The sequence below is a fragment of the Gymnoscopelus braueri genome (assembly GCF_963280865.1).
Source record: "Gymnoscopelus braueri genome assembly, chromosome: 17".
NCBI classification, from domain to species: domain Eukaryota; kingdom Metazoa; phylum Chordata; class Actinopteri; order Myctophiformes; family Myctophidae; genus Gymnoscopelus; species Gymnoscopelus braueri.
In genome coordinates, this window is record NC_137617.1 from 21,906,630 (window position 1) to 21,923,725 (window position 17,096).

The following is a 17,096-nucleotide window of genomic DNA, read 5'->3' on the forward strand; positions in this document are numbered from 1 at the left end:
CATTTGAAATGACAGAATGAGTACTTGGTAGTATGGACAACCACTGGTCTGCATGACATCTGTGTGAGCAGAGGGTAATGTACTGCGGAAATCCATGTTATGTAAACTGACTTGAAACAACTAATACATTTTAGCAATTCATACAGACGTTCTATTTCAGCATTATGTCATGAATACATAATAAACCTTGTAATGTTGAAGTATATACCTTTTGTCAGATTAAATATGATACAGTGGTGTGCAACAATTAATTTGACATTTCAGCTCTTTGCAACCCGGGGTGAGAGGCTTGCAAGGGAAAGAAGGACAAGTGACAAAAAAAGAGAAAGCGTGAGAGAAAAGAGTGAGTGTGTGTGTGTGTGTGTGTGTTCACTTGTGAGTAAACAGATAGCAAATTGATGTTTAGTGTCCTCTCACCATTCTTCCTCTCCCGCAGTGGCAGCAGGTTGGGGGCGGGCTGAAGGGAAAGTTCCTGCAGCTCATTGGTCACTGCCTCGCTCTGAGGGCTGGGGGCAGAGCCTGTCGCCGATCCGGCGACAACCATGCCACTGCCGGGACATGGCTCTACCCCCTTCTGTGGGTCCAGTGTTGCCAGGGTGACAGAGAGACCTGCAACGCAAAACAAAATACAAAGTAAACAAACAGGAAAGCACAACAGTCTAATCTCATCTATAAATGCATGGATCTCTGTATATCAGTCTTTCCACTACATAGCTCAAGAACCGTAGAAAGTTCGACTTCGGACTTTGCACGTGTATCGCAGAGGACCCAGGGGGTTACAGTGCCAAGTGGGAAGTAGATCGGATCAGCGGTTATTCCGAAATATTATCTATAAATCCACAAATCTCTGCATCTTTAATGCACATATTTGGAGATTCCTAGTCATAGACTAGACTGGCCTCCAAGTACCATGATAATGGGTACTGCACTAAGTGCTCTGACAACGGGCACTCTGACAATGGGTGTGTCAGATGGACACCACTGATCAACACCAGGACAATACAATAATGTATATACCCAATGTTTCAGATAGGAACACTAACAGACACAAATCATATATACAGTATGTATATAATACATACTGATTTCCAATAATAATTTGGCCGATAATTTTCCATCTATGCTTGTAGCAATTTCACTTTAACAGTGTGATAACTAAACCATCAACAAACTCTATTTCTAAAGTGCATGCCTGACTCTTTTTTTTTACTTGACTACAACATCTGGACTTGACAAAAGTTCATTATTTTGTAAGTACATGGGTTTTGGAATGTAATAATACTAGACCGTACGTGACCGTTGGGTACCGGCCTACTCGGGAACGCATGACCCACCTTGTTATGCAATTCCCGTTATACCCATTGTCAGAGTACCCGTTGTAACCCATCTGGCTGTGTCCCTTTTGTGCCCATATGGAAAGTCCTTGTGTAGTGGTAAACTGCAACTTTTAAAACAGGTTTGTGCTGAGGCTTACCATCTGATGTCTTTCAGTGGAAAAATAATAACCGATCTTCAAACTAAACTTTTATTGACACAGCTACGGCTCAGTGCCATTAGATTCTATGATTAGGTTAATTAAATAACTTGTTTAAGATGTCCCACTGTGAATGAATCCATTTCTGGCCAGCAGAGCTCCAGAGACGGAGAAAGAACATGATGTTATTGTTATTGTAACTAGTGGAGGGCCAAAAATCTTCTATACCTCCTGTTCTAACTTGCCAACTTCATCTCCTCCCTCACTCCATCTCTGGTTTTATCTCTCTCACTCTCCTTGCAACCCCCTCCGCCATCGCCCCAGCTCCTTTCTGTCAATCCTTCCCTTGCTGCTGACACGCCTATCGCTTTCAGGTCAGGAGACACTGAGCGGAGCGGAGGAGGGTGAGAGGAACAAAAAGGGAGAAAGAGAGAGCGCAAGATAGATACAGAGATAGAGAGATCTGGTACCTGAAGCGCTTGAGCACGTTACAGCATGTCAGCACCAGAATATTGAATGTCTCTCTTGTGCAATTATGGAACTTTCAGAGACACTCAAACACACAGACACACACACACATACACTGAGGGTAAGAATGCAGGACTGTAGGCTAAAGATTGCGAAAACCATTGTGGAAAAATGTACTTGTTGATGGTTTTAACAACTTTTGCCTGTCTGCAAGACAGCCTGCTGTTTCCTTTATTGAGTGCCACACATCCTAGGCTAGCACTCAATATTATGACAGCTTCCCAATGAGTTTCGCCCTTTCCTACACAGCAAAATCCGGTTTGTAAATTAATCTGAGAGTTCAAGTTTATACATTTCTTTTTTATTTCTTCACAATTCAAAACACGTTTTCCCTGAAGGCCTTGACCAGCTTCATTTCAGAGACGGACTGGACAGGTCCTGGGCCGGTTTGGACAGCAGGCGGCTAATGGCTGTTTACAAAAGGCAGTGATGTCCTCGCCGCTTCTGCTGCAGTGTTGACGATCCTCACTGCAAATGTGTGTTTTGTGCCTACAGGGGCGCCGGCCAGAGAGAAACGAGACGAGTGTTGTCTGACTGCCGTTGGGTCGCTCTCTCCATTATCAAACCCCTGTGTAAGCTTTACTGGGGTAGCTGTCCTGTGATCGTGCTAACACCATGCAGTTCCTAGCTCTCAGATCCTCTACGTCTGCAGAGGGTCCAAACAAGCTTGCTGGATATTGTGAATACAGTTACGAATTGTTATTATTACATATTTTATAGAAAACAAATGAGTCTAAAAGAAATGTCATTTGTATTTTCTATGTTTTTGCATTATATATAACTAGAGGTCCGGGCGCAGCCACGCACGGGGCTCTAGCGAGGGCTTGCTTATTTTGGGGTACCAAAATTGTGGGATAAAAATTTCCCCCCCCAAAAAAATACATGGGGGACCCCCTGGGGGTCCGCGGACCCCCTGAGAGTCTTGGGACCCCCACGAAACATTGCGGACCCCCGTGAAACATTGCGGACCCCTTCGGCTGTTTTTTTTTTTTTCATGAAGGTGGTTGCTTGTTTCTGGCGCACATTTGGCAACACTGACCTGTCTGCTTATCGGCCCCCAACGTGGCAACCCAGACTGCCGAGCGGCTGCGTTGAGACACTGGCGTGTTTTAATGTTTTGTGTGGGATGTGCATGACATATTAGCGTGAGTGTGGTGTGATAGAGAGACATGAGCAAAGTGAAAGCAACGGCGGGGGTTGAAGCGAAGTGGTCGCGTCGCATTTGTTGTTGTTGTGGGGAGATTTCAAGAGCGACTGCGTGGTGTTGCTTTCGGTTTTGCTCGGCGGTGGTCGGTGGCGGTGCTCACGCTAAAGGGAACAAAATGGCGTTCCCGTAATGTTGTCCGGCTCGCGGTGTTTCGGTTGCGCTCGGCGGTGGTCGGTGCTGACGCTAAGGAACAACATGGTCGACCCATAATGCGAGTTTGTGCTGGCCGCAATTAATTATGCTCCGAGGAGGCAAATGTGTGGTGAGCAATGAAAAGTAGCCTACGCCACCCGTAAATTAATTGCGAGCGTTGTGGCTTGTGTTGTTAGTGACATGTGATATGTTGTTGTGTTTAGTGCGAAACAATGATTATGGCTTTTCATCTCTCCAATGTAATATAGGATATAGTACATCAACACATTTTATTCTTTACAAACAGAGGTGTAGGTAGTGGTGTATAAATGATTCAATACTTCCATTACATCAATAATAAACCTTCCTAACTCAGTGTTGTTGAATGCCTGCGAGTCCCCAGGACCCACAGGCAAAATGAGTGGTTTTATTACAGTATGCTTCAAATGCATCTGGGCATTAAAGAATTTGTTTTATTTATTTCAGCGGTTGGTTAACTAAAGCCCTATTCGCATGGGATTAGTAATACCTGGGGACCTCTGGTAATTTAGAAATTATCCCACAAGGTCTGTGTTTTGTGTGGCGCATTCACACCAAAAAAAAATCTGTATTTTACTTGAAATTACAGACATTATCCATTATCCCCAAATGGACCCTTACGGTTGCATTTGGTTCCACTTGTCTGAGTTAGTGTTTACATGGACATTATTTATTCATTCTGATTTAAATAATTTCAGTCCAGCTTGTTTTGTTTTTTACATGCATTAACACTTTACCTGCCAATCACGAGTATAACCGTTGATGAAAAATACACCCGTTTACTGCCCAAAAAATCCATCCACAAGTATAACCGTTTTTTTTTTTTTTTTTTTTGGTCTTTTTTTTTTTTCAATTTATCCACACAGAACCAGAGATATCACGATCCAAAGATTTCTAGCTCCATTCACTCCTTGGTTAACTTATTACTTTAAAATCCTGTATCTCGGCTCCTAAAATTTAAAAATTTAAACACTGGCACTGGGGGAAGTAAAATAAAAAAAACCCTCTGGCAGGGAATGTGTTAAGTGGTTCAACCTGTTTTTTTCCATATTTTCTACATGGACCCACATCGTGTTCTCAGAATAATATTTGCATTTCTGCCGTTCTTTCTAATTGAGATCATGGGATTGATAGGCGGGTGGCATATTGCCTCCCTGGCCCTGGGCAACAACAAGTGCGTGAAATGGTGTGGGTTTTAATGTGTGCGTAATTCGAGACTGAAAAGCTCTGATTAGGCTATTGTCAATTACAGAATACAGCTGAAACAGGAAAGCGGGTGTGATCGTATATGTGTGAGCCTCGTGTGCACTTTCATGCGCATGCTGTAAAATAGGCACACAGTTTGGTATATCCACTTATAGTATATTATTGTCCCGGTGTCAGATGGTTAGAAAGACTTCATTTACCATAAGGATGGGCATCTTACTGTATTAATAGTTGACAAATCCAGAGAAGAATTGGTGAGTTCTCTTCTAAATCAGTGCATTAACACAGATGCGTCAGATGTGTGTTCAAGAAAACTTCATCCATTGTTTTCTTATGGATGGCAGGGTGGCAAAAAAACAATAAATGGATAGACAGCGTTGGCAGGGACGCATTGTGTCTACAGCGTTCAGCTAATGTATTGACTCCACTTATGCCACGCCCACTGAAAACGTCATAAAGTTTACAAACAGAAAAGGGACCTATTGGGTGAAACTCTATTCATTCTATACGTTTTGGTTTGCAAAGCCTCCCTGGAAGGTGGAAAAAACATGTAATAGTAAATAAGCTATACAAAACTGACCGACCATTACATGAACATCAAATCTTTTGGCCTAGTATAATATGAGAATAATAATATCAACAATCAACTGATTGTCTTGTGCAAACATACTTGTTTGTTTAGTCACAGTATTATCATCAGCATGACATCAGCCCTCAGCCAATCCTCTAGCATCCTAACTAATCTAATAGATTAATAAGAAGGTAGAGCTTCAACTCTGTAGCCAAACCATTTAGCGTCATGGGTTAATTTCAGCGTAATTATTTTAAAACCTGGACATCACAATCAAGACTTCAGACAGGAGTTGTACAAGCCAAAAGAAGCCTTGCTGAGGGACACACAGGCATCTCCATTGAGTCCATTCAGAGGGATAGAGAAACAAGGAAATGAAATGAGGTTGCAAAATTGGGAAATAACACACAGCAGTGAAATTCCCAGGCAACACAATGCAGTAGTCTGTAAATCAATAACAGAAGGTCACAGTGCTGCAGCATGTCAAATCGTGACACATAACTCAATTGGGTATCAGTGACATGAAAATGTGTAAGTAGTAAGTATGCCGTCATAATGCTACATTTTTATGTGCTGGAATTCGGCCAGTAGTACTCCGACAAATGGCATTAGTTAATGCGCTGCTGTTCAATGTAAATTGACAATGTTGCTTTGCAGTCATGCAGCACAGGTGATGCGACAGCAAGATAAAGTACACTGTAGCCTTAAGACACCGCATGTGATACGGGCTGTGTCACGGTACAACCCATCACTGTCAGATTTCTTAAAAGTCTTCTGCTGAGGTCCTTAACTACATGGGACGACTGTATATATACATAGGCTAAATCTTATCCACTGCAGGTTAAAAAGACAAAAAGATGAATGTTTTATTTGTCAGCTAGGCCTGAGTCCATAAGAGGAACTAGGCTCCCAACAGATTAAAGTAATCACTGCAATTACAGACCAGCAGGATATCAAGTTCTCAAACAGTTAATAACCACAGTAAACCACAGGCTCCTTCACAGGTATACTCGTTTCATCATCAGTTTTTTATTTCATCCTCCTTGCCTGTAGCAACCATGTCCAACAGGGACAATGTTGAAACATGCGGAGTGCATTGTACTACCACAATGCACGAGGGGAGGGAGGGACACCGTGTTCTCTAGTATTCATTCCTCTGTGCACGCCTACACTAGTCTTACAGTTTTATTTGCAACACGATCACACAGGTACACGTACACACACACACACACACACACACACACACACACACACACACACTCTCTCTCTGCTTGCCTGTCTCTCATCAAGGCTGGCTTAAAGGGAAGAATGACAATGTACATGTCAAGTGCACTGAGCTCACGCATGGATTTTGTTCATTTGAGCAAATCGACTGATAAAAAGCCCAAGTACATACCCACGATAATAAAAGCAGACAGGCTGTCGGCTCAATAGCAACAAATCTGTTTCCTTTAGACCAGTAATAAAATGAAAACGTAATATGATAGGCATGATAGTGTGACACAGAGAGTGAGAGAGAAACGGAACTGTTGCTTACCTGTGCTACTAAATCCTTGAGGGGCGTTTTCTCATTTCAGCAGGACAAGAGCTGAAAGGATGAGAAAGGAACAGAGTTTTAAGCTTTGATTAAATAGAGACTAGGCTAAATCTTTCACTGCCAGACTGTTGGCTCTACTCTGACGTAGCCAGATTATTTCAGTCGGTTCTAAACATCGACAGTGTATCTGTGGCAGGGAAATTTCCGTGGAATTGGGGGCATTGATCATTTGGACTCGACAAATCGGAGGCCTTGCCACAGATGTCACGGGGCAGTTGCCTTTACAGCTGTCACTGGCCAAAATAGAGAGTCTGACTGGCTATTGTTAGCTAATCTGGGTGGGAGGGGGACTCAGCTCACCCGTGTTGTTGTCAAAACGCAAGCTTTAAGTGGGGATCTTCAATACAAACAGTCAAGACTGCCACCGTAAAATATAGTCGATGCTTGTGGTATAATAAGCTTGAACGCTTGCTAGATCTGAAAGCAGGAGCACATCCCCAGTCCCCACTCCCCAGCACTCAGACACAGCACCAGACAGTTAGCTAGCGTTAGCTTGCTATGCTAACCAGCAATGCTAGCTGAATACCATCAGTGGCTGTCTGTCACGCCGCGGACTTTGTTGATGATTTTATTTAGGTTGGACGCCGTAAAGCTAACATAGGAAAGGCCTATAGCTCTTTCGAGCAACGACGCGATGTACTATAATATTAATGCATTGCTCGCTTACTTATCATGGTCGCTATATGATGTTGTTGTTGTTGTTAACGAGGATAGATGGTAGGAGCGTCACGCCAGCCACAAACATTTAGTGCAGCACCACCACCACGCAGTGTTGCCAGATATTGTGAGAGAAATAAGCAACCAGGTCTATGAAAACAAGCCCAAAAGACCACATGAGTACATTGGCTATTTTAAAATAGCCGATCTACAATGCGACGCGTTGTGAGCTTTATAGATCTGCTACAAATCTTGGGGGGAAAAAGTGAAAATTCAGGAATATTTTCAAATCCACAAAATCTTGTTTCGGGGGCACAAAATATTTTAAGAAGGTTGGGTCTACAAATATATATTAATTTGTGGTTCCTTGACATGAAAATGTTTAAAAACCACTGGTTTAAACAACATCAGGAAACAAGCCCAAATAAGCAACTATACTAACTTTACAGAAAAAAAGCCCAACGTCGCTTATAATAAGCCGACATGGCAACGCTGACCAGCAACACCACTTCCGAATCACAAAGGAAACTTTGACCGGAAATCCCTCCTCCGCTTCGAAAACAAGTGAACTTGAATTTTGTTTGCCGTTGATAGTTTGATGTATGTAAGCAGAACCTCCCTTCCATAAACTTCATACGATTTTACCACAAAATGATCAGTATTTTGTTCCTTCACATAGTTTAAAATACGAGTATCATAATTGCTCTGATAATCTCTAAGAATTTACTGAATGTCGAAAGAATAGAATAATTTCGAAACCCTTTTATGTTGAAAGTGTGTCTGTGCACGATTCAAAACCTCCGTGATTTTAACAAGCACAATGTCAAATGTGTCTAACAAGAATGTTCATGGCAAAACGTACCCTACTCGTATAAACACATAGCCCTATCTTCCTTAGCAACCCCTTAACTAGCTTTTTACTTCGTCTCTGCCGCCATCTGCTGGTGAAATGTGCACAAAACATGGTCTGAAATGTGAAATTGTTGTGGTTTTGATTGATTGAATACTTCATTAACAGTTTGCTAAAAGTACAGCTGTACGATTATACAATTATGCTAAAAGGACAACACGAAAAGTCCTAAGGGCTTGTTTCCATTGTGGTCCTATGTATTCAATTCATCAAGACATTTAAAGACATACAAGCAATCAACACTAGGAGCAATAAAATGTAGGCTATGTACAGAAAACATTGGTGTCAAGCTTAGAAGACTTATAGGTCAGGACCAGTTGCAAATAGCAGACATGGAACTTTTTGAGCTATTTTTGTCACTATGTGTGACCAAGTATATAGGTATTTATTGATGGATTGAATACTTTATTAAGGAGTCACACTTTCTGATGTCTGTTGGTAGGGCATTCCACATTTTGGTGGCATAGCAGTAGAACTAATTTAACCCCATGTTTGTGCGGACTCTAGGTTGAACGAGATCAGTGGAGCTCCCTCTGGTGCCTGTGTGTGTCTTTTACGTTATTGAAGTAGTTTGGTACATGGGTGTCTCTGTAGTCTTAAGGATCTTGAAGACCAGGCCCATTGCAAGTTTCTGTACTCTATCCTCTACCCTGAGCCATCCACCCTAGCATAATGAGCAGTGCTTAGGTGAGTTCTAAGTGTGAGGCCAAGTAGTACAATGCCTTTGTGGTGCTATTACCATGAGGTGCATGCATAGTCATAATGACATTGGATGAGTGCTCCAGCTAGTGTCCTCAGTGTATTCCTACTGACCAACGAGGAGATCCTGCTCAAAGTGCTTAAGGAAATCCCCATGTCAAACACGGATGGAACTCGGCCACCTAACACAGTTATTTGGGATAGTGTGGCAGTGGTACAGTGCTCGGCTGAGGAGACACTGGTGTTTGTCCGTTTGCAAGGGAACCAAAACAGCAGCCAGCAAGCACCTGCTGTGTGAAATGCCAGTGGTTTTACCTTTTCATTCACCAGGGCATTTTTCCACAGCGGTATGTGGAATCTTGATATTGTTCACGTTGTTCTCAAGCCACACAGCTACTTCTGAGAGAACGTCAACCTAACTTGGCAGAACGTGGGTCCAGCAATTACAGGCATGTGTGAAAGTATTTTATTCTAGTGATGAGGTTTCATGTTAAACAATGCTGATTCTAGTGTCTGGTAGATGTGAGAGGGTGTCAGACTTTGGTCTGGTAGATGTGAGAGGGTGTCAGATTTTGGTCTGGTAGATGTGAAAGGGTTCTTTTCAAAGTCTTCACAGTCTTCTATAGTGTATAGTCGATGTGAGACAGTGTCAGACTTTAGTCTTTTCGATTTTCTTTCAAAGTATTTTGGTGTATGGTAGATGTGAGACGGTGTCAGTCCTTAGTCTTTTCAAAGTTTTTCCAAGTCTTCTAGACTAGAATTAATGGATAAGCACCGTAACCTCATGACTCCAAGACGTTCACATCATAGTACAATAACCATAAGCTGATATAGAACACCAAACAATATTCAAATTTCTTTTGTTCTTTATCACGAGAAAGCCAGGAAAATATCAGGTATCTCAATATATATATAAAAATAAGTACAAACTTCAAAAGCCTGCTATGAAAGAGTCTCTGCTAAAAGGAATAAAAACCAACATGAGATACTAATGATGAGACAAGGTTCTCTAGTGTGGGGGAGGACAGGACATAATTCAATACCTTTCATGAACATCTCAGTTTGCATTCCCAAGGCAACGTAATCCATCTCACGCATCTCCGTCTATTTTTGTCCTGGTTTTCTTTCAGCCAGTATCCCTATTATAATAATGATTTAGAAAGGTAAGGTGAACTCTAGATGTGAGGGCCGCATACTCGCATAGGCGCATAGCCCTCATATCAATAGATCTACAAGCTCACAACGCTTTACAATGCAATGCGTTAGGAGCTTGTAGATTGGCCAGCTTGTGGTTATTTTTGTTTATTTTTATTTATTTTTGTTTATTTGTTAATAATATGCTTATAAGTTAATTCGTCCCAAATAGAAACTGTAATCAAGTTTTTTAAATATAGAAAATCTTTGCAATTTTTTACAAAATATCGGTCAAACCATTGGTAAGCAGTCGTCTAGGTGTCAGACACTCCAAGATCGGGATTGTTATCGGACATGAAAATATTTTTTTGTAGTATTATTAAATCAATAATACTAAATAAAAATAACAGTTTTTACAGTTGTAAATAATAGCGTTTTCTTTACATTGATAACTCTTTTGTTATTTTGTACATTAAATTGGGGAGAAAAAGTTAAAAAAAATCCAAAATAATTATAAGTTAACAAACATTAATGACTACTTAACAAACTTAAACTACAGATGTTATGGTTTATTTAAAAATACATGAAAGATACTATACTTTATGTACACAATAACAAAGGATAAAAGTGTATTCAATGTATAAAATAAAAGATGAAAACATACTTAGTCATTATGCCAATTTCCTCCCCACACACATTTCTGTGATGTCACTGCTGTTGTATCCATACTGACTCACCTACCAATGAGGAGCCCCGTTGGGAGGACGTAGACGTCGAGCCTTCGTCCTACTCCTCCCGCCCAACATTCCCTGCTGACAGGTTCTGCCCCAGCCTGTAGGATTACGTGCAATGACAATTATTTCGAAATTTTAGACGGCACACCAAGTCATCTCAGACGGCACACTAAAGTGCCGCGGCACCCCGGTTGGGAAACACTGGACTAGTGGATTAGACTGAATGTTACCAATGAAATTAGCACGTTAGGGTTTAGCATGTGGGTTTTTTAAATGAGACTTTGAAGCAGAAATGTGAAGGTCAGGATTGATGTCAGTATCAGCTGACTGTACACCCTTTGACACCTGAAAGAGTGAAGAATGTTAAATATTGAAGGAAACCAAAGGCAACAAGTTTCACTCTTCTGTCGTTTTGATGGAAGAAATTCAGTTAAGATGGGTTAAAGGAAGAGATTGATGTATATTGTGAAGCTGTGTTGGTCCACACAATGATACAGATGAGGAAAATCCTTATCCAGTCCTGCATTGGGAATCTCAATTGTTTTATTGGCAGCAGGTATGTTTGAAAATACTGTACCCAAGGAATTTTCTGTGAGGTCGGTACATTACACTGAAAACAACAGAAACATTTACAGTTATAGCTGCTGCAGCTGACCATTTAGACGAGGAATAAGAAGGAGGAAGAGGAGAAAGATGGAGAAATAGGAAGATTAGGAAGACATGAGCAGTACAGGAGGGTCCATTAGCACACTGGTTCACAACATCAGGTCTGGGGACCACCTGGGGACCAAATGGACCGTCACAGGTCTGTAACACTTGAGAGCGTACAATCGGAACCAAATGGACCCTTTTGGTTCATTTGGTTCCATTTGTACACTATCAGAGCTAAATAAACACTGAGGATTTTACAGTGTAGATTGGGGTCCCAGAAATGGCTTCACGCGGGGATCCGTGGCCTAATGCACATGAAACTGGGGCTCCTTGAAATTCAAAAGGTTGCGAATAACTGCATTTGCAGAATTAATTTGGACCTGTGTGGACCTGTGGCCTGTGGAAACTGGAAAGCCTAGTGACAGAGGTCAGTTCAAACCAATATTAAATCCGCCAGATGGCGCTCTTTAACCACTTCTACATACATACTGGTGGCAACCACTTGTGGACATAAAATAACTGAATGGGTAAATCATATGAATGTATGACCTTATGAATCCCAGTTGTAAACCTGCATATCGTATTTGTAAAAGTTTTCAGTAACAGACAGGCCTGGATGTTTATCATTTTAGGGGCAAGGCCACTTGACCTGGTGTTTTTAAGGCACAAAAGGCCAACTGCCAGGGCAGGAAGGCCATCAAATAAAACAATTAAGTGGACAGAATAATGAATGTAATCATTATTTTTATAGTCAAATAAATAAAAAGCTGTTTAAGACATTGGTGTCTAAAAACCTCAATAGGAAAGAGGCAGAGGCGAAAACAGTACTATCAGCTGGGGCAGTGTGGGCAGGGCGTTACTTTGGCCTCAGGGCATATATTTTTTTGAGTGGAAGAGGCCCAAATTGAGGGGCCACAGCAGCCATGGTTTCTTGGCCTCCATGACATTCCTGTCCTGAAAATGTATTTACTTATTGCTAATGTTTTTTACGCATTAGCAATAATTGGCTCTCCACCAAAAAAGAAATGAAGAAACACAAAACTCAATCTAAGTGAACGTTTCTTACAGTAGGTGGAATGGCTGCAGTAGACTAAAGCAAAGGGTAACAATTCAGGAGTCTCCTGCTAAATTCAGGAGTGTTGGCAGGTATGGGATAGCCTGGTAAACCCTCCCTCCGGAAATCTCATTTCCATTTGATTCCTGGAATCAAATGGAAATGAGATTTCCGGAGGGAGGGTTTACCAGGCTAGGTATGGGATAAATGGTCACGTAAATGGAATGCAAAGAAAACAATTAAGTGCAACAAAGTAATGGATACTTTGTAACATCACACCTATCATGTATAAAAAAAACATTCTATCTAAATTGCAAACCGCATAAGGCTATCATTAAAAACATAAATGAACAAATAATCAACATACTTCTGCATAGTATAACTAGCATTTATGAAAAAAAGTAGGTTACAAGAAGTGATACCATGAACGAAGAAAGATTACAGTATTGTTTTTTTTTCTTCCCTCTCTTTTTCCAACCTGTTTCCTTGTGGAAAAGGGCTGGCAATAAATTGCATGGATAAAGGACATGACGAACTGACACGCTCCTGGTGGTATAATTGTAGATGACCCGGTGGACATCACTATTCACAACCATCAATTACTCATCCAAAGTGCACACAGCATGCTAATTAGCCAGAGAGACGTTGTGTTCCTTCAGCACTACTGTTTATAGCTGCATACTGAAAACCATGCATTTAGGTGTCAAGTAAAAAAGAAAAAAAGGAAAAAAGGTCTTTGTGGGAGAAAATATCTATTCTGCAGGAAAATGGGGACAGCGTTTACTTTCTATCATCACACTGCATTCTTTGAAAGTTCATGGCTTTGATGATGTGTACAGAATCTTGGGGAAAGGTTACAAAAATATATATATATTTTAAAGGTCTAAAACCAGACACTGCTCACTTGTCACAGTGTTCAAATGGCTAGTACGTTTCAAGACTGACATATACATTCCATTCTAAGGATGTTGACTTGCCATTGTGGATATGTATATATACATGCTATAATGTTTTTAAGTTTTATTCCAAACTGAGATGCTCACCTTTTGAAAAACACTACACCTACATCTTTGACAACAATAGATCACAACATATGACAGTGCCTTTTATTGGGTGTCAGATAACACAATTTTGAAGACAGGATCCTTTGTTCGTTACATTCTGTAGTATGTATTATGTTTCATGTTCTAACCATTCTTTGGGATGGATAGACATTTAACCAACATCTGTTAAAACAAGCTTGGGCATTCTCTGATACTGTATTTGTTGATATTTTTTTTTATCAATTTGTCTTGTCTGATTTATGAACCGGATAAGACAGAGAAGCAGGATTGAATCCATTAGGAGAGGCTCTCTTTCTGCAATAGATTGTTTTACACAGAGTAACTCATCATTGCTATGTACAGTACGGTACCTGTAAAAAACTAAAACAATGCTTTAATACTGTAGACATATAGATTTATTATTTTGATCCCAGTTCTCTCTCTCTCTGTGTGTGTGTGTGTGTGTGTGTGTGTGTGTGTGTGTGTGTGTGTGTGTGTGTGTGTGTGTGTGTGTGTGTGTGTGTGTGTGTGTGTGTGTGTGTGTGTGTGGAGGGGGTATCACAGTTACAACAACTAAGGTCAACCAAGGTGCTGTACAAGGTCAAATAAAAACAAACAAGATTAAAACAAGAAGAATTAAAAGAAGCAAACAAATATAATATAATATAAATATCATATAATAATAGTATAAAAGAGGACTAAAAACTGTCTTTCTGAAGTATACAATAAGGGCCAGGGTTTAAAGTCCTGGAGAAAAAAATGGCAAGGTGTTCCAAAGCCTGCATATTGTGGGCTCATTGCACCCAATGAGTTGTTGAAATTACAGATGGCAAACCATGACTGCTACTGTAAAGTTGATCTTGCAGGACAAAAGACAACAGAGAGTGCAGTTGACCATGCTTATTCTGTTTTTAGCGCCCCCCCCCCCCAAACAAAACGAGAGCACACCGGTGGATGGCCTTCAAATATATAGTGTTCGATCACAGACATCCTATTCACCTGTTTCCTAGGCTGTGTGTTTTCCACTTCCTGTCGATTTCATTGGATATCATTGGTCATCTGACCAGTTTCATTGGATTTCATTGGATCAAATCGACAGGAAGTGGAAAACACACAGCCTAGGAAACAGGTGAATAGCTCTTTTTGACTACAAGAACTATGTGAACTGTATAAAGACTGGATTTGTTTTCCATTTGTCTCTCGGTTTCAGATAAGGATCCAACCTAATTTGAGCCCTGCTCAGGAGGTGGTAGGCCTACTAACCCTGAGTTCTGGGAATGCAAAACTTCAAATTTCTAAAATAGCTAAAATAGCAGATCTACAAGCTCACAACGCATTGCAATGAGACACATTGTGAGCTTGTAGATCAGCTATTTTCACTTTTTCCATTAGTTTTTTTTAATGGCAGAACTTCTGGAAAGTTTCAGTTTATGGAAGCTTCTGGGCTACTGTTCATAGTAAAAAAGAGACATTAGTGGCAAACAAGTTCACAACAACATGAACTTTCTTGCATTTATACTTTTAACTGTGGTGTGCAATTTTATGTTTTTACATAATGATCATTGGGTTGTCATTAAATGACAAGATTGGCATATTAACTATGGCAGTGCACGGTATTGTGGGGGCTAAAACCTGAATGCGGTAGAAACCTGGGGAAAACGAGAACGTTGGCAGGTACATTATGTGATATTTGCAAACCATCATCTCTGACAACATAATAGCCCAGGCTGCAGTGCTTTATTCTGTCTCTTTCAGGTATCCTTTTCCTTTTAGGCATTGAGTTTTATACACACATACCGCGCAGTGCGCACAGCTACGCAAGTACGTATGGATAACAGAATCAGGAACCATGCACACAGCACCTTCAAGCACCTCTCAGCATACTATGACAATACTGCTGACCAATGTACACATTTTGTGCTATAACCATACATACTGTAATTCTCTTTTTTCGCCGCCATTCTTATAATTTCTTTGTTGTTTATAATTATCTCTGCCAGGCTGGAAGGCAGGGAGGCAGAGATTATGTTTTCACTTCAATTGTAAATTACTATTATGTATAAATTGGGACCCCAAATTCGATTCACTTGTTGAGGGGCCTCTATAGAGCCCACCTCCAAAAGGCTTAAAGCACTTTCACTTATACCAATAGAGGGCATCACAAATGCGAAAGGTTGCACCGTATGTCGTATAAGTGCAATTTCCGCCGTAGCTTTTCGGGTCCTGGTGGCTGCAACCCACAACTTACACAGCCCTGGCTAGGCAACCCAGCATGGCAGAGATACATGCTCAGTGTAGTGCCCCTCTCTAGTTGCTGCTATTCTCTATTATGTCTTATTACTGTTTATTATGTAACAATAAAATTCTTAAATCTTGAATCTTAGGTTCAGAGTGACCTTCAAGAGGGAAAAAGACACATCTGAACTAAACAGATTAAGTCTAGTAGCTGTAAGCATGCAGATATGTTTGTGACACCATGGGCTCTACTTTATCAAAGATATTGCAGGCCAAAACAAACGGGAAGTCACTGTTGAAGTACAAGTCATCTACTTATTAGAACATCTCATATAATGAGTGTTACAACCTTGTAGTCTAGAGGCTAAGGAGTAACACATAAAGTACCACAGGTAATGAAAGAAGTGTACATTTATTACAAACCACAGTTGAGGTTACAGCAACTGAATACAAATGTAAATAGGGAAAGCGTATATCATTGGCATTGGTGGATGAAGTACTCGACCCCAGATACTTCTGGTAAAATTTACTCCACTACAAGTGAAAGTAGCTCAGTCAAAATGTTACTCAAGAGTACAAAAGTAATTGCTTTTAAATATACTTAAGTATTCAAAAGTACATGCTTTTAAAAATACTTAAAGTACAAGTAAAAGTCTAAATTTGTACATTAATGAATTGCTGTAATGTTTTCACAATGAATTTATAGGACCTTGTAACTCTTGTTTTGGAGAAGTAACTGTCTGAAACCACCTGCACTGCATGCACTGATGTGCTTGATTGTAGAACCACTAGGCCTACATTATACAAAGCCTGCGTAAACACCTATACAAACATAGAAATGACTGAGGAACCAGAACTATTATTTTTTTACTCCCATACAAGATGTAACAATACAGAAACCTTGAACTAGTATGATTACTAGATTAACATATTGTATATTTCTTTTGCATTCTAGAAGTGTAAAAGAAAGGCTTAACAAGGGGGTTGAGTGCCTAGTAGCCATGTTCGATGCTGCTTCGGTAACCTCTCGTCATCGAAAATAGCCGACCTACAAGCTCACAACACATCACTTCTACTACAGATTGTGAGCCTGTAAGTCAGATATTTTCAGCATGCAAGGGTGTCGTACGACGAACTATACGTCCAGCTTTTCCACCCCAGAGCGGCCTTACCCTTGGATCTGGTCCTATATTTTAACAGCATTTCCCAGTAATATGGCAATGGA

General features: G+C 40.6%; 2 protein-coding genes across 2 annotated transcripts in view; one reads left to right on the forward strand and one right to left on the reverse strand.

The window, feature by feature from the left end:
- Nucleotides 1-7,552, reverse strand: part of mrtfab (myocardin related transcription factor Ab) — a 57,320-nt gene extending 49,768 nt beyond the window's left edge. Inside the window, exons 1-3 of the mRNA XM_080456377.1 lie at nt 7,422-7,552; nt 6,695-6,745; nt 418-609 (exon numbers count right to left, since the gene is read on the reverse strand). Coding sequence (XP_080312503.1) covers nt 418-544 — 127 coding nt within the window. The 5' untranslated portion in view covers nt 545-609; nt 6,695-6,745; nt 7,422-7,552. The remainder of the gene's footprint in view (nt 1-417; nt 610-6,694; nt 6,746-7,421) is intronic.
- The window catches only part of LOC308104573 (arf-GAP with dual PH domain-containing protein 1-like), a 296,968-nt gene that overhangs the window by 146,742 nt on the left and 133,130 nt on the right, over nt 1-17,096 (forward strand). The window lies entirely within an intron of this gene.